This window comes from Scleropages formosus, chromosome 5, assembly GCF_900964775.1.
Source record: "Scleropages formosus chromosome 5, fSclFor1.1, whole genome shotgun sequence".
Classification (NCBI taxonomy): domain Eukaryota; kingdom Metazoa; phylum Chordata; class Actinopteri; order Osteoglossiformes; family Osteoglossidae; genus Scleropages; species Scleropages formosus.
Window position 1 is genome coordinate 21,425,596 of NC_041810.1, and position 22,304 is coordinate 21,447,899.

Sequence of the window (22,304 nt, forward strand, 5' to 3'; positions counted from 1 at the left end):
AAAGTCAAACAAATTTTTGCTTCTTAAACCATCTTCAGTGCGTCTCTCACGCTCTTGTTAATGCAGGTTTCTTTCAAAGGAGCCCATTATCTCTTTCACTTTCTTCTCTACTTGACTAACTCTGGGCCTCATTTCGTTCACTTTTATGTCTGACAGAAACACTTAGCCGAAGGCCTGAGCAACTTCCAAAGGATACGGCTGTCCAAAATATGGAATGAAGGCTGTGGATAACATGAGCTTTATGGTTCTGAAATGCTGCCTCCCTTCGTACTTCCTGTTGTTTTTCCCTCCAGTGCTCGAAGAGGCGTCAGAGACTGCTGGAAGTCTTGATGTTTGAGCATTTCTTGCAATCCTGCTGTAATTGTAATCTGTGAACATTTGTCTTTCACTTCTGGCAGTGAGATCACACATCAGTGCTCTTTCACAAAGGCGTGTTGTTTGTGCCCTCGAATGAAATGCTTGAAGTTTGAAAACGCTTTCCGAGTACGAGTTGCTTCGGGGAAAAGAAATGAGTGTTACCGTGAACACGACAGGTTACATTTCACAGTTATTTCATTGCTAAACGTGTCCCTTCACTCTGACTGCTGTGCTCATATCTCCATTGCCTTTTGTACCACTACACTTAACTTTTTTTAACTAAAAAAAAATGAATAGTTGGTTCCTTTGTTCTATCTTAAAGGATAGAAACAGCTGCTGAGAAATTTGCAATTTTGCTCAAATATGAACAAGAAATGCAAGATTTGCAAAAATTGTAACATCTCAACTTTTCAGTCCAAGCCAAGTAAGTGACTAAGGACACAGGCCTGGAATTTGAAGGTTCAGTTCGGCTTCTGAAACTCACGCTGTTCTCAAGCGTAACCAGAACGTGATCCAGTGTCGTCCTGCTGAACTGGTGCACATGCAGTCCCATGTGTTGCTCTTGTTAGCCTTACAGCAGTAGGAATCATTTGTGCCTCCTTGTACCCTGTGAGGCACACAGTCATAAATTGGCAAAACCCGCTTAACTTTTGAACTTTTAATTATAGACACATTGCCAGGACTGTGTGCTTTTCACGTGAATGTATTTCTATGCACCATGTGCTCTTGTTTCGGGAAGTGTGTACAAGCAGACGCCTTCCACAGCCATCCAGCAGGAATTCTTTCCCAGTTTTTCCGCAAAAGGCCCCCATTCCCCCCAGCAAACGAGCTCCCTTCGCTCGCTGAAGGAGGTCCAGGTTCCTCGAGTGCATCTCATATTTGCTGAATGATAGGATTAGAGTCTAGCTTTAATTGCGCTGGCAAAAAGAAGCTCTTCATTGTGTGTAATCTAGAGAGAGCCGAGTTCTTCCGCTGGGTTCCCCGTTTCCCCCGGGTTTCTTCCGTCATTCAGCGCAGCCTCTCGCAGCACAGTTGTGTCTTACGCCTGGGGTGGATGCAGAAGCGACGATCAGCGCTCTATGTCTTCAACGTGGTCTCCTCTTCATCAAGGCTAACTTGAGCAGTCTTCCCTGCTCCCATAGTAACACATTTCTGTTAGTCTTGGTTATTTCATTGTATTAATCCAGTAATTTAATGTCTTGTGAATTTTTAATAAGCCCTCTCTTGGTCTCATCTCAATAACCTACTTTTTCAAGGTATTGGGCAGTGGGAAGTGGTGTTTAGTGTGTTGTGGGGCAGAAAAGACAGCACATCTCCTTTAGTATGTGTGAAACCTTTCAATGCTTTTATGTGCCTTAATGTAATGAAATTGCTTTGAAATGTCGACCTCATGAATTCTGTTTGTTCATTGGTTCTTTTGATTTATTTGTTCAAATTAATGTGGAGAACTAAAATTTAAGCATTTTAATGCGCAAAATATGCATCACCAAAGCTTCTTATGGGATCTTAATCGGAGTCCGTTACACCGAAATGCAGTGCAAGAGTGTGTATAGTTTCAAGCCACATATACATATATATAAAATATGGTATTTTTTCAAATGCTGAGTCTGTAGCCTCTGCTGGGCTTCCTGCTTGTGGGGACATTGGCACTGATGGGTTGCTTGAATGTATTTATTGACCGGAAACTTCTCGCCATTTCTTTCCTAATACCTGACGTGAACTGAAAGTGGAATGTGGCCCCACTGATTGTACATTTACACTTTGTTTGCACCCAGCCTGCTGGATGAACTAACTGGCAATCAGCCTTTACTGGGCTTCATCATCCTCCAGCACGACCCTTTGGAATTATAGTGTACACGGCAACTCTTTAAAGTAGTTTGGCTGAACTTTCTCTTCATGCCCTCCAAATCGAGTTTGATCCAATGGACTGTTAGCAGTTTCCTCTTTATCGGGGTTCAATAAAGGTCTTACAGTAGGATATAAACTCTTGGTCACAGCTCACACGGAGATCTAAGACGAAGATTGAGATGGTTACACTTGCCCACTATCGCTCATTTCCCACCTGCTGTCTTCTTCACATCCACAATGGCTGTGTTTTATGCATGAGGATAGCTGTGTGGTTGTACACTCCCCTGGGGGGTATCAATCCCTGGGCAGCAGAGGATGCAGCAGTGGTCTTTGCTCATTTATAGTCTTACTGTGGCCTTCTTGTAGCCCTCTGTTCACAGTGCAACTTGTGTCAGGAAATCGCTCGTTGACGACTATTGGTCATACATCGACACCGAAAGAAGCAGCTAGACAGTTCAATGTTTGTCCCCTGGTCTGGTGATTATTTGTACATTTCTCTATGCTGGCCTTCTACAGAAGCCTTGAAGGGTCTACATTATATCTCATAAAGACTTAAACTGTTTTAACTGCCAACACACTTCTTGGGATGGACCGAAATCAATGGCTGCCAACACTGGATTTTGTGTAATTCCGCATGTTTAGCGAACTCATAACAAGGACTCAGAAGGAATATCGACCCAGCTGTAAATCCTCATTGCTCCTCTTGTTAGTCATATTTCCACAAGAGCACTGGAGGTGAACCTGTTCAGAGCATATATCTGGCACTTGAGTGGACAGAAAGATATATGATAAAAATAAGAATTCAGCACTGAATTTGGTTTAATTATTGATCTCCCTCAGCTCTCTTTGTCTAATGTCAGACATGTTCCCACATCTTCTGGTGACACACAGCTGATGGTATTTTTTTTCCAGTTCAGAAAGGTGATAATTATTCACAGCTGTTCTTCTTTGCGTGGCGCTTCTTGATGCCATGTAGATGGTACTAAAAGCATTTGATGTATATTTATCAGTAGCCTCAATGAAATTGAAACGGTTATTGTTATTCTTTCCTTTCTAAAAAGCACCATGATTGGTCGGTGCCCTTAATTATGCAGGTGTCAAAAGAGTAGTGGCATTTACACTTGGGCCTGGTGGAAACTCTGCCATCTTAATTTTAAAGCTGGCATACATGGTCCCCGGTTGCATTGATTTACGAAACGTGCCATTAGCACGATGAGCCTGGACAGGGGCAGCTGTGCTGGGTCAAGGAAAGCCACGTATCTCCACTGTGGTGATGCTCTTCATGAGAACCTTTAGAGTCTGTAGACTGTGCTGAAAACACATTGCAACAGTAAGCAGGACCTACATGATATATAGAGGGGGACAGGATGCTAGTAAACCTCAACTGGTTACAAATAGGAGCCCTTTATTAACATACAGAAAGTTTCCACCTGGAAATGTAGATGGTAACATGAAGCCCAAGTTACATTTTTCCTGTTTAACTCTTCTTGGTGTTTTTTGCTCACTTGGTTGGACTGGACTGAATGTCCCTTCGTTCTGTTGAGGTTTTTCGTGCATGTAAATTTGGAGTAGTTAATAGAGAGAGTGTGATCTGGGCCCAAGCAGTGATGTAGCAGAAGCTGTGAACTCATTCACGCGTTTCATGAGAAAAGCATGTTGTTACAACAATGCATTACTGAGTGATGACCAAAATCAGAGTAATTAAAAACTTCCAAACTCTTTCACATGAAGGTATATTTGACGCGTTCATTTTTTTTCTGTTTGCTCCAATGTGTTTGTTTCATTTTACACACAAATGCATTGCTTTAGAAGTTGTTTTCCTTTTTGAAAATGATTTTCTTGTTTTTTCATTGACCTGAATGGACACACGCAGACAAGGTTTAAAGTAAAGAAAATGATGCACTGTCGATATTGAATGGACATCCATGCTTTACATACAATCCATACTGCTCAGTTACACACTGCTTTGGCTGACAACAGTGCACATCGTGGAATTGCAACATGAAGGTTGCTGGGTCAAATCCTCTTATGGGCCTCCGCTGCTGTCCCCTTAAACAACATACTTAACACCCATTGTTTCAATTCAATAACAAGATACATAAATGAGTGAAATTTTAATTGCTTTGGACAAGAGCTCTGGCTCAGTAGTGAAATTTAAAATTACGTACATTTTTTTTTTTCCCCAACTGCTAACTGCCGACACAGTGTCTCCTGGATACAAATTTTGTCAGTTTTTCTGTTGGTTTGCTTTTTTGGCCTATATTTTTTGGCTGGAAACAGCATACTGCATGCTTCAACCCCTTGCAGATACAGTATACCTTCATGCAAAGCCAACACAAGACTCATTGCAGGCAACACCTGGCAGAGCTTCACTGGCAAAAAACTGGCCTAGGCAGTGCATTCATCATATGAGTATAGGTGGAAAAAGACATCTTGGCTGTGCTCTTATCTCCACCTCTATTACCAGTGCCAGAGTTCACTTTCACCTACATGTAGTTTTGCCAAGAGGTGCTGCGTATGGTTGCCATCCACCGCTCTCACAGCGGTTTTTCCCACTGCCCTCCATTCATATTTGGTCAAAAACAGAGGTGATGGGATGGGGCTTCTAACTCACTGGGATCTATGTGAGATGCTTCTAACCTGACAAAGGTTCTTTAATGCGCTGAAAAGGGGAAGAACGTCCAAATCACTCTTTAGTCAGTGAAATTTTTTTTTGGTCCTGCACTTGGGGAACAAGGATTGTAGTGATGGAGGTAACGAACGAACTGTCAGTTTTTAAGAGTCAGGTGGGTGAGTCCACATGAGCAGAGCTGCAAAATGGCATCTCAAAAGGGCAGACCTAGCAACCACGATGTTATTGACCATGTTCTCTGGATGTGTGATCGGGAGGTGGAGGCTGCGGAATGTTGTAATTGATCCGTTTTCAGTTCTTTGGAGTTTCAATAACAAAACAAGTTTCTACACTTTCTTGTGCCTTATTAGGTTCCGCACCAGATGGTATCCATCACAGATGCACGTGTGTCTCTGTGTTTGGCTGCACCAATGTCGATGTGCCCGTGTGTCCTGTGTGCTTGCGCTCACCCTGACCCCCAGCACATCTCTGTTCCATCTTTTAATGCCGCCTGAAACCTGCTTATCAATGTATTTACTCATTTAGCTGATGCTTTTCTCCAAAGCAACTTCCAGTGTTAAGGTTAGAATTATTTATCCATTTATACAGATGGGTAATTTTACTGGAGCAATTTTAGGGTAAATACTTTGCTCAGGGGTAGCTATAACAAGAGCAGGGGATCGAAACCCATGACCTTTGGAGCCAAAGGCAGCAACTCTAACCACTACGTATCCCTAGTCCTGTCAAAACTTACCATTACAGAGGTGCTTTGTATTCTGGAACTCTCTACAGCAGGCTGTACCACAGGCAAAAGCATACACAGATTAATATTACATGATGAATAATGTAATAAAGAATAATTAAAAGTGAATCATAATCATCAAATATAAATAGTAATAGAATAAAGAGTGAATAATAATTCTAAGAAGGAAGTACACTGCAACAGGAAAATAGATGACTCCCTGCTAAAGAGATCTAGAGCCCATAGCCCAAGGCTTACAATGGACATCAGTCCATGGGTGCCTGGTAGGAGCTTCGCCAAGTTCATCAAAAAAAGAAGCATTGCTGGAAAGAGAACATTGATGATGACTTTGTGGCCAGTGCTAAAGGCGGACATGAAGAAAATGGCTACGCTTTAATGGAAGCTTGTTGGCACATGTGAGTAGTTTGAGAAAGAGGACTTGAAGTTGAGTCTGGAGGAACGTCATGAGCTGAAGAAGCAAGGCCGCCTCGGGCCAGGCTGAGCCGCGTAGATAGGGGAGCTGTTGTCCTCGGTCAGGTTCAGCAGCCAGCGAAGAAGACGCCCGAAGGGACATCAGCACAACACGAAGGGAGCGAAGGCAGGTCAGTGCTGATAGAAGAGGTTTCAGGCTGCACCACAGGAGAAGAAAGGAAGCCAGAAGAGCAGTGGCATGTGAAGCCATGACATGGCCAGAAAGATACTGGACTTTGACTTGGCTGAACCTTTGCCCCCAATCAGGGACCCGCTTTGGGTCTTCGGGTCTCGAATGCTCTTTTCCCCAGAGGTCGGAAGTGGAAGAACCTAGACAGGGGACCCACGGGTCACGTTTCCTGGGATCAAGGTGGGAGGGAGGATTCCAGGTCTCCGCTGCTGGAGTTAAAGGACAAAAGTAGCCTTTCTTTTTATAGTAAATTATAAACAGTACATTTGAATAATACAGCTTCTCAGCTGTAACTAAATCTTTGTAGGTAATTTTATGGTGCGGAAGTGGCATTGTTTAAGGCTGCGAGTGCTCTAGTAAATGCAACTGAGTTAAAATGGGGAAGATCTATGGTGAAGGATCATGCTTGATCACACCCCCCTTCCCCCGCCGGTGCTCTTTCCACAGGCACGGGCCCTATTGTTTCTCATCGTCATGGCAACGGATGCTGAAGCTGAAGCAGCCAGTGGGTTTGCGTCTCTGAGCGTGGGGTGGGGTGAAGCGAGAAGATAGCCGGCTGGTCCCGAGCTGTGTGAGGGTTCTGGGTTCTGGCCCTGCATGATGCCTGTAAAAGGGGGAGGGGGCTCCAGTTCAGAAAAAGGAATGAGCTGAAGGATGAGTCGGGTGTGGTTTTGGGCGCTGGAGATAATGCCGCACACGGTGAGTGGGACTCCGTGTGCTTGTGTGTGTCTGTGTGTGCGCGTGCATCTGTCTGCATGAACACGAATTATATAACAGCCCTGCTGTAAACTATGAGCATGCAAGTGCAAACCACAGATTTCCTGGCGTGTTTCATTTTATGGGGGTTGTTTTGCAGTGCAGGAATTCTTTGCTTTGTTGGACTGAACCATAATGTGTAAAAACTGAGTTCACAGCCCTGTGCTTCCTTAGATGATATTATCTAAGGTTGAGTAGCACCGATTACTGTGTGCGTCACCAGTGATATTCATAGTTTTATTAATGCAGTACGACATATTTGCTGTTACGGTGAACAGGAAGTGCGAAGGACAGGAACGTGCTGCCGAGTTGTACTACAGGAACCTTTGCGAACACGTGTTTAGAGCTCATGTCTTCGAGTGGCTCTTATGCTGTACTTCTGGATGGTTTCATGGTCGGGAAGCTGTGCGAGGTGCCCTGAGGGATGGAGATGGATTCCATCTCCTGTTGTGCCAGTTGAGTCCACTTTGGGACCCACTTTTAATTGCAAAGGTGCGGGGCCATTGGTTAGTAGGGACTGTATCTCATGCTAGTCAGTGACACCCCTTTTACCTCTCTTGGGGAGTAGTGAAGTGGAGAGTTCCCCCTAGGTGTGTGTGTGTGTGTGTGTGTGTGTGTGTGTGTGTGTGGGGGGGGGCACTATGCAGAGGCTGTGCAGGAGAAAAGACACAAGAAATGGGCACAGTGGACTGTTCAGCTCTCTGTCTGTCTCTCTCTGTCTATATACTATTCTGATTGAAATAAACCTGCTTTCTGTCTTAGTTGTGTCCAGAACTGTCAATCACTACTGTCTGTGGTCTCTTTTTCTCTTCTCCTGGTTTTCTCCCTGGAAAAAAATGCTCTTTGGGATGTATGAACAGATACTGTTGCACATATACACAAAAACATATGCAGCTCATTTTGACATATTTGCACAGACTCAGAAATAAAGGCAAATATTTGTCATATGTTTTATTCTGACACTGTTTACAATTTTTATTTATTTGTTTATTTTATTTCATTTTAATACTTGATGTGTTTCTTCCCCCTCAGGCAAATCTGAAGAAGTTCATGGAGTACGTCCAGCAGAGGAACGTTGAAAAAGTTTCTAGGTTTCTGGAGAAAGGGCTTGACCCCAATTTCCACGACCCCGAGACAGGAGGTAAAGTGAACACACAGGCGGCGCGTGAGTCTCAAAGATAATGAGGGCAGAAAAAAAGCAGCCTGATGTTTTCCCATTGTTTATGGCGGAACCATCCCGTAGTGGTTGTCATTGAGGGGAAAAACGAGCTTAGCAAATTGTGCCGTGACCCAGGTTGCAAATTGTAACTTGTTTTCCATAATGGTATCAAAGAAGTAATGTACTCTACTACTAGTAGTAGTATTAATAGCAGTAATAGTGCTTCTATGCTAATTTGTAAATCTAGTTTTGTATCTCTCAGGCTGTTGTGCTCTTACAATGTATGTTTCATCTCAGGTCAGTACATTGAATTTACTCTGAGTAATTTTACCCAGAATCCCCCCAAAGCCTGCGTGAGTCCACGTTATCGCCCCTGCTGCTCTGCAGTAATGCAGAGAACACACTCACGGACATGCGTGTCAGATGTTTTAAGAGACACTTCTCACCTGGATGGTGTGTGTGTTCTAAGAGTGCCCTCTGACAATGGCGGCCCAGCTGGAGGGCTGCGCAGAGCTCATCAAGGTGCTGAAGAACGGCGGCGCCCATCTGGACTTCAGGACCAAAGATGGCATTACAGCCCTGCACAAGGCTGTGCGCAGCAAGAACCACACAGCCCTTATTGTGAGTGAACGGCGAACGGAACCCATGGCGGCACACGCACACAAACGCAGAGTGACCGCCGTGTAACGTTAATTCACTTCAGCTTGCTGCTTTACTACATTTGCTCATTCAGATGATGCTTTTCTCCCAAAGGTCTTCTAGTGTTAAGCTACATGCTGTTATTTTCCCATTTATAATCATTTTTACAGTATTAATTCAGGGTAAGTACCTGCTTTAGTGCCCTTATGCAAGAACTTCGGATTTGAACCGAGATCCTTGAAGTCAGCATAGTGACTGTACACCACTACAGTAGCCTACCTGCAGTACCACTTGCACTTTTATCCAAGGGGACAAGCTGCATGTCACCCATTAATACAGCCTGGTATTTTACTGCTCGGGGGTATAAAAGCATAATGGGGAAGTGAGACTTGAACCGAACCGAGCCCCCATGGGGCTACATCTCCATGTCTCCAAGTGGACATGCGCACACTCAAACTAATGCCTGCACAAACGTGCCCACACAGATGATCAGGTTTGATCACACACTTCACATTGCAAATTTGGACACGCTTGACTACAGAAGATGACATAATTAACTGTATACTACACGCACACAGTACAGTCTCTCCCACCTAATGAAAGCAATTCGCTCCTGAAAAACCCTTTGTAAGGTGAATTCTCGTAAATCGAACATGTAATAACCCCTGGTTTCCATGGAATTAGGTTCTGATTGGGGACTGTGATTCCTGAGTGTATAACATGTGAAACTAGCAAACAAGGACTAGTGGAGGTGGAGAACTCAGTGCAGCGCAGTTCCAGTCAGAAGCACGTGGTGTCCTTAGTCTTTCACCCTTCAACTGTCGCAAGGCACACGAAATCCCAGTTTGGTCTTCATGAATACGAAGGAATGCATTGTAAACTGAAGTGGGGGTGTTACACAAAGACGTAACCTCTGGTTGTCAAGCAGCAAATGCTTGTATCTCGGGGACCCCTTCTCCTAGCTTAGGTGCGTCGTGGACAGGGTTCGCGTCACTGAGATTTCTGTCGTCGACAGACGCTGCTGGACCTGGGTGCATCCCCTGACTACAAAGACAGCCGTGGTCTGAGCCCACTGTACCACAGCTCCATGGTAGGGGGGGACCCATACTGCTGTGAGCTTCTCCTCCACGACCATGCGCAGATTGGCTGTGTGGACGAGAATGGCTGGCAAGAGATCCATCAGGTATGTGTCTATGGCTGCCTTTAACTGCTCGCTTGTGAAGCTGCACACGCAACATGCTGTGCACTTGGGGCTCAACCCTGGTACTGGGGGAAAGGTGCAATTAGCATCCTGGGACTGCCCCCCCCCAAGTTAGCAAAAACGTCCAATTAGGGATCATCAAGTCTTGGTTGATTTTTGCAGGGATGGCCAGCTGTCCGCATTGCACAAGCCTGGCTGTTGTCCAGGGGTAGGGTCTGCTGAGTTGCACTGCCCACCCATCAGCTGCTGGTGGAAATTAAGCTCCGCCTGAATGGGAAGGACCTTTTAAACCAGTGTGGCGCATTCTGCAAGTCCTGGGGAGGGCAAAATCAACAGCTTCATGTGACAATTTGGAGCATTAATCACCAAGACCTAAGGCTTATTCAGATTGATTCCCAGATGTAATATCATAGCGTTTGCCCCTTGTTCTCGACTCATACAGCACATGTACGTACTCCGAGTTACCACATTACTTCGGCGACCTTCAGCGCTGTTTACAGCACTCTACGCAGGTGAACAACCGCATGCCGTGTGGAAAATGCACATGGATCACATGTCACGTGGATTCATGACTGAGTTTGGGCCACATTTGCACATTAGCATGTAGAAAAGGTGCAGAAACAAAGTGCAGTCTGAGACACTTAAACTCAGTCCAAACATTTAGAAAGAGAATTTCGGTAACTGCCCGTGATGAGGATGCGTTCCAGTGGGATACTTTGTGTGCTGCACAAAAAAGGACTCGGAAAGCTTAGCAAAACAGTACGGTGTAGTTACCACCCTAATCTGGATACCAGTTTTTTTTTCCCCCGTTTCCACACGGAAAGTTGAGGATAATGGGTATCGGACCAGAAAGATGTAAGGCACGCATGCAAATATCACATCTCTGGAGAGTGGTCTGGGTATGAATTTCCATAAATAATTAGTTAAGGAATGCAAAGACTTTTAATGAAGCTTCCTTAAGGCATTTTTAGGCACTTTATAGGTTAAACCATTTGTACCAGCAGGCTGATGTAATTCACCTGTAACGGTAGATGTGACTAGGTGAGCGAGACGGCAGAAAGCAACCAAAAAAAGAGAAAGCCCACTCAGCTTGCATGGCTGGGAGGTGAACCCTGCGGGGCACATAGGAGTGCGAAGAGCGTGCCCATGACAACGTGTGTGTGCGTGTATATCTGCATGCAGCCCAGGTAAGGCGGTCAAGAACCTGTGACCCAGACTTTAATGTGTCATTCAGAGCTCAATTACTGTCCTCCCCTTTCCGGTTGGACGTGCTGAGTGCTGTTCCAGCAGGTGTTTGGGAAACGTGTGTCAGTCCACATGAGGCTGAGCAGGAGGATGGTCATATTAGTCATGGCTGATTCAAAGGAACACACAGGTATAAGTATCGCAGCCTTTTTCACTGGCCCTTCTGGCCAGGTGCACAAAAACCTGAAAAGGTGTCATACTATGCTCAACCTGGAGCTCTATAACACAAACACAGAGACATATATATACATATATAAAATTTCTTTCTCTAAAGGAAAAAAAGACACTTTTGAATAATATACTTTATACTATACGCTTGATTACGTGATGCCATCGCCATTCCGAAAATAAGTTTGTCACATTGTGTTATGGTAAAAACGTGCGGTCTGAGAGAACGGCAGCATTTATACAAAACGTGTCTATAAAAAATATATTATTCCTTAGAGCAACATAGTCCTCATTAAGTCATTTCTTTCTGTAGAATTGGAGGGATTTTTCTAATTCAGTTCAGCATAGGCTGTGTCTTTTCTGGCAGTTGGCTGGGACAGAGAAAAAACACAGTTCTTGCCGGTGTAAATAATTTTGTGCGAGTATTGATTTTCTCTTTTTGTTTAATTTTATTTTAAAGCTTAGTTTTGCCTAATGCTTTAAAATGGAATCTCACAAAATACAAAGAAAATGCAAATAGTGCATACACGCAGCAAATAGTGGTAACAGCCAAGATGCACCTTTAATTTAAATATTGGTAAGTGTCAGAAGGTGGTGGGTAAGTTTAATAAAAAATAAATAAATAAGGGTGTTATTTAATGCAAAGGATAAATAAAGGATGAGTGCGAGCTGCTAACCTGCAGACATCCTGAGCGTCCAAACGCAGCACCTCACAGGTCCCCGATTTGTGTCTCACGCAGGCCTGTCGCCACGGACACGTGCAGCATCTGGAGCACCTCCTCTTCTACGGAGCAGACATGAGCGCGCAGAACGCCTCGGGGAACACGGCGCTGCACATCTGCGCCCTCTACAACCAGGTGAGGTGGCAGAGCTTGTGGCTGCTTCACCACACCAGCAACATGCATCTCCTGTACCCTCCCAATGCAGGGAGGTAACATTCCCACTCATGCGTTCCTACCTAAATGTCCTTTCATTGCGTAATCTCAGCTTATGCCGTGGTCGCCGGGGTTAAGGTGTGTTGCTTTTCTTAGTTTTGTGAAATTTACAATGTTGTTTGTGAGGGCGTGTGTTGACAGTTGCTGTGTGTAAAGTTTTGATTGTCTCACTTTTATATGTGTTCCTTTTTATTAGGAACAGAGTAGACCCAACTCACAGCAATGTACTTTGCCTCTCACTCTTGATAACCGCCTGTCCTGGTCAGGGGGGTCCAGAACCTATCCCAGAAGCACTAGGCGCAAGGCTGGAGACACCCAGGACCCAGTCCATGGCAGGGTGGCCACACAGACACACGCACACACACACACACACACACACTTTGAGCAGTTTAGTGTGTCCAGTTCATATGTATGTGGGGGGAAACCAGAGCACCTGGAGGAAACCAACACAGACACGAAGGCAACATGCAAACTCTACACAGGCTGAGCTGGATTCAAAGTAATGCCCAAACAACCCAGCAACCCTCAAACACTACAAACACTATCAATGTATAGTACATCAATGCAGAAACGGACCCGTTAGCTGAGATGTCCCCAGAAATACCCTGTAAAGCTCTACTGGAGTATGACAAAACTTGGAAGTCAAAGTATATTCCACATTTTAATTAAAATGTATTAGAAGAAACTGCACTGGGGGAAGAAAAGCAAAAGAACATGAACGCTATACTGGAGACTGAACGTATTCAAATGTTGCCAGATGAAACGCATGAAAATACAGTACTTTTGCCCATAGCTGTACTTTGAGGTGCACAGAGGAAGGGGTTTTTTATACTGTAATCCAGCGCAACTGTAACCTTCAGTGACTGGAGTTATCTTCCCCAGCTGACAGGTATCATTGGTGACAGTCAATATGGTGAATTGTACCAGATTCTGTAACTTACCGTGTTGGTAAAGGAGCGCAGTGCAGCAGTAAGAGTTCAGCATGTCTCTTTAGATAGGACTTTTTTTTTTTTTTTTTTTTTTTTAATAAATTGATTTCTTTTTTTCTCCCTGTTGCATGTCCATCTCCCAAATGTCTCATATTTCATCGATAGAGAAGTTCAGCCTCTCAGATATGAGATTACTTGTCAGCTAATCCTGGATGTCACAGGTTTTCTTTTATTAGCCGACACCTGCATTCTGAGTGCGTAACGGCGGAATCAAGAGGCAACTTTGTGACACCGACGGCAGTGAGTGACTGCACATCCGAAAAGCACAGGCTAATCCTGCATATATACTGTATGTATGTCTTTAGGCTCCTTTCGCGTGCTCTGGTTTCCTTCCACAGTCCAAAGACACGTGTCATGTGTGTGTTGACTGGCCGACCGCAGTGGTGTGCAGTGACCCGCTTTTCTGTGTGTAGAACTGCACGTGTTACGGGCTGTGGGGGTGCATCAATGCGCTCTTCACGTGGCCTGGGGGGGACGGCTTCGATGCTTTGTCCTGAAAAAAAACATCTGCCACCGAGTTCTATCTGTGTAGGAGCAAGAGCTCATGCCATTTACATGTGTTCAGTTACTTCCATATGAAAAAGCTGATATGTTTCTCACACAGTGAAATTAGGTGAGAGCAAAACAGGGATCATCATAATACATTTGAACAGTTTGTGAACTATTGTGAGCTAAGAGCTTCTGCTGAGTGTGTACATGTAAATATACACACACACACACACACACACACACACACACACGTTGTCTGAAACCACTTGTCCCAAGCAGGGTCGCGGCAAACCAGAGCCTAACCCAGCAACACAGGGCACAAGGCTGGAGGGGGAGGGGACACACCCAGGGCAGGACGCCAGTCCATCGCAAGGCACCCCAAGCAGGATTCAAACCCCAGACCTGCCAGAGAGCAGGCCCTGGCCAAAACTGCGGTGCCACCGTGCCCCTCTGTAAATATACATAAAGGTGCAATAGCATAATACATCACTTGCTTAGGGGACATTATAAGCACATACAAAGCATATGAAAAAGTGCAGTTTGAGGCCTTTGCAGGTGAAATATGGGTCATTTCTTGAGTGGAAGGGACTTTCATTGGCTTCCAGCAAAAGAACAAAATGTAAAACTGATAGGTAATACAAAGGCATTTATGCAAAACTTGTTCCTCTCCACCTGAACAGAAGGTCCCATGAGGACTGGACAGAACCTCTTCATTGCTAGAAGACGAACCTGTATCGATGACTTATGAGTGAGGAAATCTTGGATTTTTACCTTCTGGTCACAGAAGAGTCGTGTGCAGTTGCGCCATTTTCACACACAATTAGAAACACGTCCAGTCAGCTCGTTTTGCATATTAAATGGTTTCGATGACTTGCGGGAAGCCTTGCGGTTGACCGGATGGAACACGCACTCCAATCAGCACTTCGTGTATCAGGCTCTTCTCTGTCATTTTGAGGGAACGACAAACCTGAGCCAGTCTCAGTGACTCCACTAGGCTATTGGGTCGGCGCCGGCCTGAGTCCATGGGCAGGGTGGATAATTACCCAGAGATGGTTAGAAGCAGCAGGGTGGCACAGTGCGACAGCGGTAATCCATGTGTAGAGAGTCATTGACCAGCGCCCAGCTTGGGGCCTCGGCGTCCCACATCGACCCGCAAATCGATGCCAACGCAGCGATGGAGTTGGGTCCTCGCAGGGAGTGTGGAAGCGGCCCTGCAGGCAGGCTTGGGAACGAGGGCCTGGCATTCTGCCGCTGAGTCACTGCCCAGCAGGGCTGCATGGATTAAAACGAGTCCTGCGCTGTGATTGACTGGACCCCTCCACCCCCACACACATCTCCCTTTGCCGTTCAGAGGACGTGAGTGCTGCGTGAGAAGTTTCTTGCCCACACTTGTTATGAGAACGGCACACGTGCCGTTGGGCACCGCCATTCGGGAGGCTGAGCGAAGGGGTGGCTGGATGTCACGAAGTGGGCCTTGACTACCTGTGTGCCTTCACCTCCTCTGCTCACCACGTCGCGAGTGTCCCGCACAGCAGCGATGTGGGGGAGATCACCTGCCTCTATATGGACCTCTCTCTGCTCTCTAGCCAGGGCTGCGGAGGAGAACCGCAAGGTGCTGAGCCCGCAGCCATTGGAACGCACCACAGCAGATGGTGGTGAGCCATCACAGATTTTAAATTGAGCTCGTTTCAATTAATTCCCAGATTCGTGCAAAACGTGTTCAGGGTGTTTCTTAGATGAGTGTCGGGTTTGCCCTGACATAAACCCAAATGACAGGATGTTGTTTCTCTGGAGCAAAAGTTTGTGGCCACATAAACGCTGGTGGCGGAGCTAATTGCAGTTGGTCCGGGAGCAGCCGCCCTGCGTTAGGCAAGGTAAGTCCTCAGTGGGAGCATTCTGCACCGGTTATGATGTCTGGCAGGAAGAAAACGGATAGCCCTCCCAAATGAATTATGCTGGCACTGATTATTTCCCGGAATGCTTCATGGAATGGAAGATGCAATGCTCCGTGCTAATTTAAAAAAAAAACAGAAAACAGAAGCTGCTTATGAGGAGACCAGTGATGTTGCACTATTCCCAGTGAGAGTGGTACAGTGTGTTTTGGATTCAGGAAGTCACTGTTCATGATGCCATACTGGTGTAACCTGTGTTAAAAACAAATGACATGATAAAAAGCCTCATTAACACACTGTTAACACCATCAGTTGTGTCTCCTGTCTCCCCCTAAAGGGCATTTTTTTTTCTCTTTGGATTTATTTCCGCTCAGGTCTGCTGGTGCGTGATAAGCAAAGTAAACATATATTATTGACATTATTTAGTTGCTCTTTTCCTATCATGTCGGAAAATCAGATACTCCTTTCCGGCAAGAATGACATAGATTTGAACACGACGGAGACAATCAATTTTTAATTTTTTTTTCAATACATCATAGGAGATTTTTTTTTTTTTTTCCTGGTTAGTGCAACAGCAGTGCTTTTCTAACCACGAGAGGGCAGTATGTACATTTGGTATGTGCCTGTTTTTGCAAACTGTTGCTAAGGACAAGACTTGGATTAAGGCGTTGATATCTTTGGCGCTGTAGTTGTACAAAAAATCATAGCACTGTTGCTCAGCATTTTGATCATGTCTACGGAAAGCCAAAGATCGCTGCAAAGTAACCCGATAGATTAGTTTAATTTGTAGCTGCACCTTGGTTACGTGCTTCACTCTGTATGCGGACGGCCCTGATCAATAGCTTAAATTACCTGGACCAGACTGAGGCCTGCTAATAAGAATTAATCAGCAGTCATGCCAATTCTGGTTACCCGGTCAAATTATATATTGATCTCACAAAATGTACCACGCAGCTGGCGAGTGAAGGTTAAAGCGCTGAACTTATTTGTCTTTCATGCTGGGGGAACGAGGAGCTGCTGGAGAACAGGTGCCACTTTCACTGCATAGATCATGGGTTTGGTGCTGCTTCTGTTGAAGGGAACAGAACATATTTTTGAATATGGTCTTGCATTTTGTTGGTCAGTGTTGGTCAGCGTTCATCCAGGACCCGTCGGCATGCTCTCGTTGCCTACCCTTCCTCCGTAATGCTGTTCTCATAGATGCAGTGTCACTTGTACATTTACATTAATGTGACGCTTTTCTCCAAAGCAACTTAGTGTTAAACCACCTACAGTTTTTTACTCATTTATACAGCTATGCAGTTTTTACTGCATCAGTTTAGGATAAGTACCTTGCTTATGGGTGCTACTGCAGGAGGTGGCATTCAAACCTGTGACCTCTGAGTCCAAAGGTTGCACCTCCAACCACTATATGACCTGATGCCCCATTGCCAGCGCAGGGCTGTGCAGTGTGGCCTCTCAAACTTTAACGGGCACCAGCAGGGATCCCCGTTGCTATGTTGCAGTGAGATGGGACTGGAGTCATTGTAGGCGTGGACATCTGCCCTCCAGAAAAGTAGTGTCTGCATCCCACCTTTAACTTCTTGCTTGACATGTCTATTTTATACATTGTCAAGACCACCTGCCAGAAGTAAAGGGGGTAAATTTACTACAAGTCTGCCTTTCAAATGGATGTCTTTTATTTGCACCAAAGCTTCAGGCTGTGAAGGCACCATTCATCCTGTTGTAAAACCATGAACTAAAGAGCTCCAGCCTTATGACTGAGTGGCTCCTTGAGACTTCACCAAGCCTTCTTTCCCCCTAGTTAGAGGTGCACATTCCTTTATCACCTCGCAGCTTTTTGAAGATCACGTCTGAGGTCCCCTACGTTATGTCTCCATCTCATCCCTTATTACAATTGTGTCTCACAAGCAACTCGGAATCATCTTGGTTATTTTAGTTCTGCCTCATGTTTGACCCCATTTTATTGCTATTCCTGCTGTGGCTGGTTGTCTGGATGGGTATTGTGTCAATAATAGACTTCATATTAGGACACATGCTGACCCTTTCCTCATTCAAGTCTAAAGTTTTATGTGACATTGCTCATTGGCACATGTTTAACTATATTAAGTTATGTTTCTGCTGGTAAATTAATTGGTTTACCATGCCTGCAGAACCTGATCTCTGGCTGCTCCCCAGTCAGACTGCTACACTCCTCCATTTGGCTGCTTGGCCATCCCATGCACTGCAGGTCCAAAAACCTAAAGGATTTCAGTTCTGGCTCCAGTTTGGTGAAATGAGCTCCCCCCTCTCCCTCAGAGCTGCTGAGTCCCTCTCAACATTCATGGAAGATCTGAAAACCCATCTTTCAGACCCACTTTTCTCCTGATCTCCTGTTTGCTCCATACACTTGCAGTACATTATCTGTCACAAATGCCTTTGTATTACCTATCAGTTTTATAAGCGGCTACTCATGCAACATGCACATAAACACTGGTGTGTAGGAAGCCGACCGTGCTTTGGGAACGTCTGCATCTGTTAACTCCGTCTGCTTGTTTGTTTACTCTGAGCTGAACTTTGGAGAACAAAATGTGCTAAATGGATAAATGTCGATGGTTGAGCAGAATTATCAAAATAGGTCCCCTGTCACTGAGGTTCACCATCAAGAGTTTGTTGACAGCCACCACGTCTAAAATCGGCCCTGTTTGCACGGTTGTTACATGGAGGATCGCGTCTCTATAAGATGGCCTTACAAGGCTGTGAACTGGGGGAGGCCTTTCATCTCTCTGATTCTCCACACAGTGAGCAGCGCGTGACCAGCCTTCCAGCAGGGAAACGGACCAGAATGGAGCTTGATTGATCCAACCAGTAGCCCAGCATGTCTTCATTTCCAGCTCATGTTAAAGAGCGCCTCCATTTATTTACCCTTTACTGGCAAAAATGGCACACATTACAGTTGTGCACACAATAAACGTGTTTGTTCCCCACCGTTAAAAGTCTTATCCCGTGTTAATCCTGCTCCCAAAAGGCATGATGGAAAGTGCAATGTTCTTCTCTCTCTTCCAGGATAGCTGTGCCAGGGTTCTCCTGTTTCGAGGCGCAAACAAAGAAATCAAGAACTACAACAATCAAACCGCCTTCCAGGTAAGACCCCACTTCCTGTGTGCGGGTGCAATGTGGTGTGTGGACTTCTGCTTAGCGGTCAAGGTGAAGCAGCTCACTGCTGTGTGAACACCCTCGCACAGTGGCCTGTGTGTGTGTCAGCAGGGGATCAGCGGGGACTGAGGGACGGAGAGGTACTTGTTAACAAGCGTCATGGCTGTAAGGTCAGCTATAAACTAACCTTGGCGTGACGGCGGCCTGGCTACGGGTAAACAATGCTGTTTTAAAACTATTCCGTAATTAACAGATGAGCAACGTCACACGTGTCTGTGAGAGGTAACTGTAACTCTCTGTGTCGACGTAGTGGGTGTGGCCTAAAGTGGAGCTCTGTGTTGTGTGACCAACCACAGGAACTTCTTACTCCTAGGTTCTGAATATTATGCTTCCAGCTCAGACTCCTGGGTCTTAAGTGACTAGACAGTGTGCGGTGAGCAGTTAGAACTGGGCCCGTGAGGCCCGTGTGGTAATGATCTCCCTGGATGCAAAGGATTGCGGGCAATCGATCTAATACTAGCTACGGCCGCTCGATCTGTATGAACCGCGCATCCTTGCACAGCGTCCGCACGCAGCCGTCATTAAGGTAATCCTGTTCCTTTACCTCCTGAGCAGAGAGAGAGAGACAGGCATTTCTGAGCACCAACATGGCTCATGATTTATCTCTCCGCGCTCAGCTCGTACAATTACTTACCCCGTGTCCTTACGTGACGTGTGACACGTGGTTTTACTGTGCCAAAGAAGTCTTCCAGTCACCCTTTCTCATTTATATAACGGTGCTGTACGTCCAAGAATCATTGCAGCGAGATGTGGGACTTGCAATATTATTACATTAATTACCTGCCTATATTCTATAACACCTTAAACACACTCGTTGACTTGATATTTTCCTTTTAACGTGATTGAAGCAATGAATTTTCACTTAGCTGACACTTTTCCCTAAAACAACTTACAGTGATTTACACATGTGTACAGCTGGGTAATTTTAGTGGAGCAATTCAGGGTAAGTTCTTTGGCCAAGGAAGGGGGCGTGATGGCGCAGTGGGTTGGACCGGGTCCTGCTCTCCGGTGGGTCTGGGGTTCAAGTCCCGCTTGGGGTGCCTTGTGACAGACTGGCGTCCTGTCCTGGGTGTGTCCCCTCCCCCTCCAGCCTTACACCCTGTGTTGCCTGGTTAGGCTTTGGCTCCCCGCGACCCTGAATGGGACAAGCAGTTCAGATGATGTGTGTGTGTGTGTGTGTCCTTGGCCAAGGGTGTTGCAGTAGGAAGTGGGACTCAAACCTAGGACCACCAATTCCACAGGTGGCAACTCTGACAATGCTACTTGCTGCCCCCACTGTGGTAGTGTACTAATAGGGTATATTACTGTGTAAAAAATATAGATGAAGTGTGACTCCCCAAAGAATATTGCTGGAGAATGTAGAGGACAGCTGGAAAGGCCATATTTTACAGACGCCTGTCAACTTGCTATGAGGTCTGACGCCGACACGAATTCTCTGTACGAATCAAAGTTAATTTGTTTGTGCACAGGGCTGGAGAGCTTGATGCACGAAAGCACCAGAACAAACAGCGAGGGCATCCGACACCTGGCGCCATTAACAAGGAGAAGCTTGTGTGCAAGAAATGAGATATGGCAAACGACATGAGTGCTCCGGGGGTGGTGGTGGGGAGAGGTATACAGTATGTGTTAAGTGTACAGGGTAAGGTACCACACTGCCTGATATGCAGCCCTTATACCGGGCGCGGACCCCATCGTTCACCGGTAATCAGAGTGATTGTTCCTCAGCAGCGATGGCCCCTCGCTCTATGCATCGGTTCCAGGAAGAGCGAACGTGTGAACTGCACTGATTTACAGTGTGCCCCCCCTCGAATGGGGTCCTCCTCCTGGGTGTGGCTTCTGTGTCCCCTCGTGGGACGTCGGGGGCCGAACATTCTTCAGGACGCCCCTTGTGAGCTTTCGGGGCAGGGAGGTGGGCTGTGAGCTCGGGGGGACGGGTATCGATTGCCACCTTCACCGGTTGGGCACAGCAAAGGCAATCCAACACTATTGATCTGCTCTGAACCTGTAGTACTGTTATTCAAGGGGGAAGTCCCACACACACACACACACACACACAACAGTACAGAACTTCATACTTGGTGCAGCCCCTGCTATTTTGAGAACATATCAATGAGCGAAATGTACAAAACCATGCTAAGCGACAGCCTCCCATGAAAGCACTCCCTCCTTCTACATAATGGATTTCTCGTGATGGCCTATGGTGGTGAACCCCCCCCCCAGAGAAGCTTTTGCAGTCCCCCCTCCCCAAGCAGCGTCTGTGTTTCAAATTAAGTCCCTTAACTAAAGAAGAGCGATGGGGAAAGGATCTTTGTACCAGAAGATCCTGGGATGGTTCCTGCCTTCACTGTGGTTTGGGTACCAGCAATTCAGGATGGAGGCAAACTGTCTCCTCCATCTGCTGCCCCTTACACTATATGGAGTGACACATTCTGCACTTAGACTCATATATAGATGGCATTAGTACGTTACAATAAAGTATTGATTATTTTGACAATAACCTGTACCAGGTAATGCCATGGTTTGCACTACTCTCTTTGGACTTTGAGGTCTCCAGTTGGAATCCCACCTCCTTCTGTGGTACCCCGGAGCAAGGTATTTTACCCTGAACCATTCCAGTAAGACTCGCCCAGCTTTATAAAGGGGATAAATCATTGTAAGGAGCTTAACTCTGTGAGTCGCTTTGGAGAAAGTGTCACACACATTTTGTGTGTGTGTGTTTTAGGAATATGAGTGGTAGGAGAGCTGTTCTTTTCTAGTATTCGGTGTGAGAAACTCAGAGCCCTGAGCCCTGCAGGGTGTGTGGACTGGACGGCAGCGTGTGAGCAGCGAGAGCTAATGGGCTTTTGCTGTGTGAGGGGTGCGCACCAGGGAGTGCCGTGCACAAGAGACGGGTTCTTCACTCGGGTGGCATTTAGTCACTACTTGGCCTCGTTATTCCACATGGGACGAAGCGCAACTGCGGGTAGCACCGATGTGCTGTGGGAACAGAAACCCTCAAGGGCAGCAAGAAGGAGGAGGAGAAGAGCCCCTGCAGGGTCAATCTGTAAACCCCACAGATTAATTGAGCTCCAAAGCAGAGGCTTGAACTTTCGCTCTGCAGTGCAGAATGGTTCTGGGTTCTCATTTTGAAAGATGGCCCATGTGCTGTCGGGTGCCGGAGAGCTCCTTGCGGACGGCCTCTGCGCATCGGCTTCGTGCCAGGATTCCTGTGCAAAGCGCTGTGAGGCTGCGTGAAGCTTCTGCTTTCCCCTAATGGTAACCTTTAACCTTTTCTCGTGCTCTAGGTGGCCATTATCGCTGGGAATTTTGATCTGGCGGAGATCATAAAAGTCCACAAAGCATCAGATGTTGGTGAGTCAAGAGGCTGCTTCTCTCTGCGTTTGTTTGCCTTGAGGAAGTTTTGCATGACCAGACATG

At 46.1% G+C, this 22,304-nt stretch overlaps 1 protein-coding gene across 2 annotated transcripts in view; it reads left to right on the top strand.

The window, feature by feature from the left end:
• LOC108921134 (SH3 and multiple ankyrin repeat domains protein 3-like) overlaps positions 1-22,304 on the top strand; it is a 191,613-nt gene that overhangs the window by 70,669 nt on the left and 98,640 nt on the right. For both annotated transcript variants that reach the window (XM_029251632.1, XM_029251633.1), the window contains exons 5-10: positions 8,008-8,116; positions 8,604-8,755; positions 9,789-9,956; positions 12,128-12,244; positions 18,738-18,815; positions 22,172-22,238. In XM_029251632.1, coding sequence (XP_029107465.1) covers positions 8,008-8,116; positions 8,604-8,755; positions 9,789-9,956; positions 12,128-12,244; positions 18,738-18,815; positions 22,172-22,238 — 691 coding nt within the window. The remainder of the gene's footprint in view (positions 1-8,007; positions 8,117-8,603; positions 8,756-9,788; positions 9,957-12,127; positions 12,245-18,737; positions 18,816-22,171; positions 22,239-22,304) is intronic.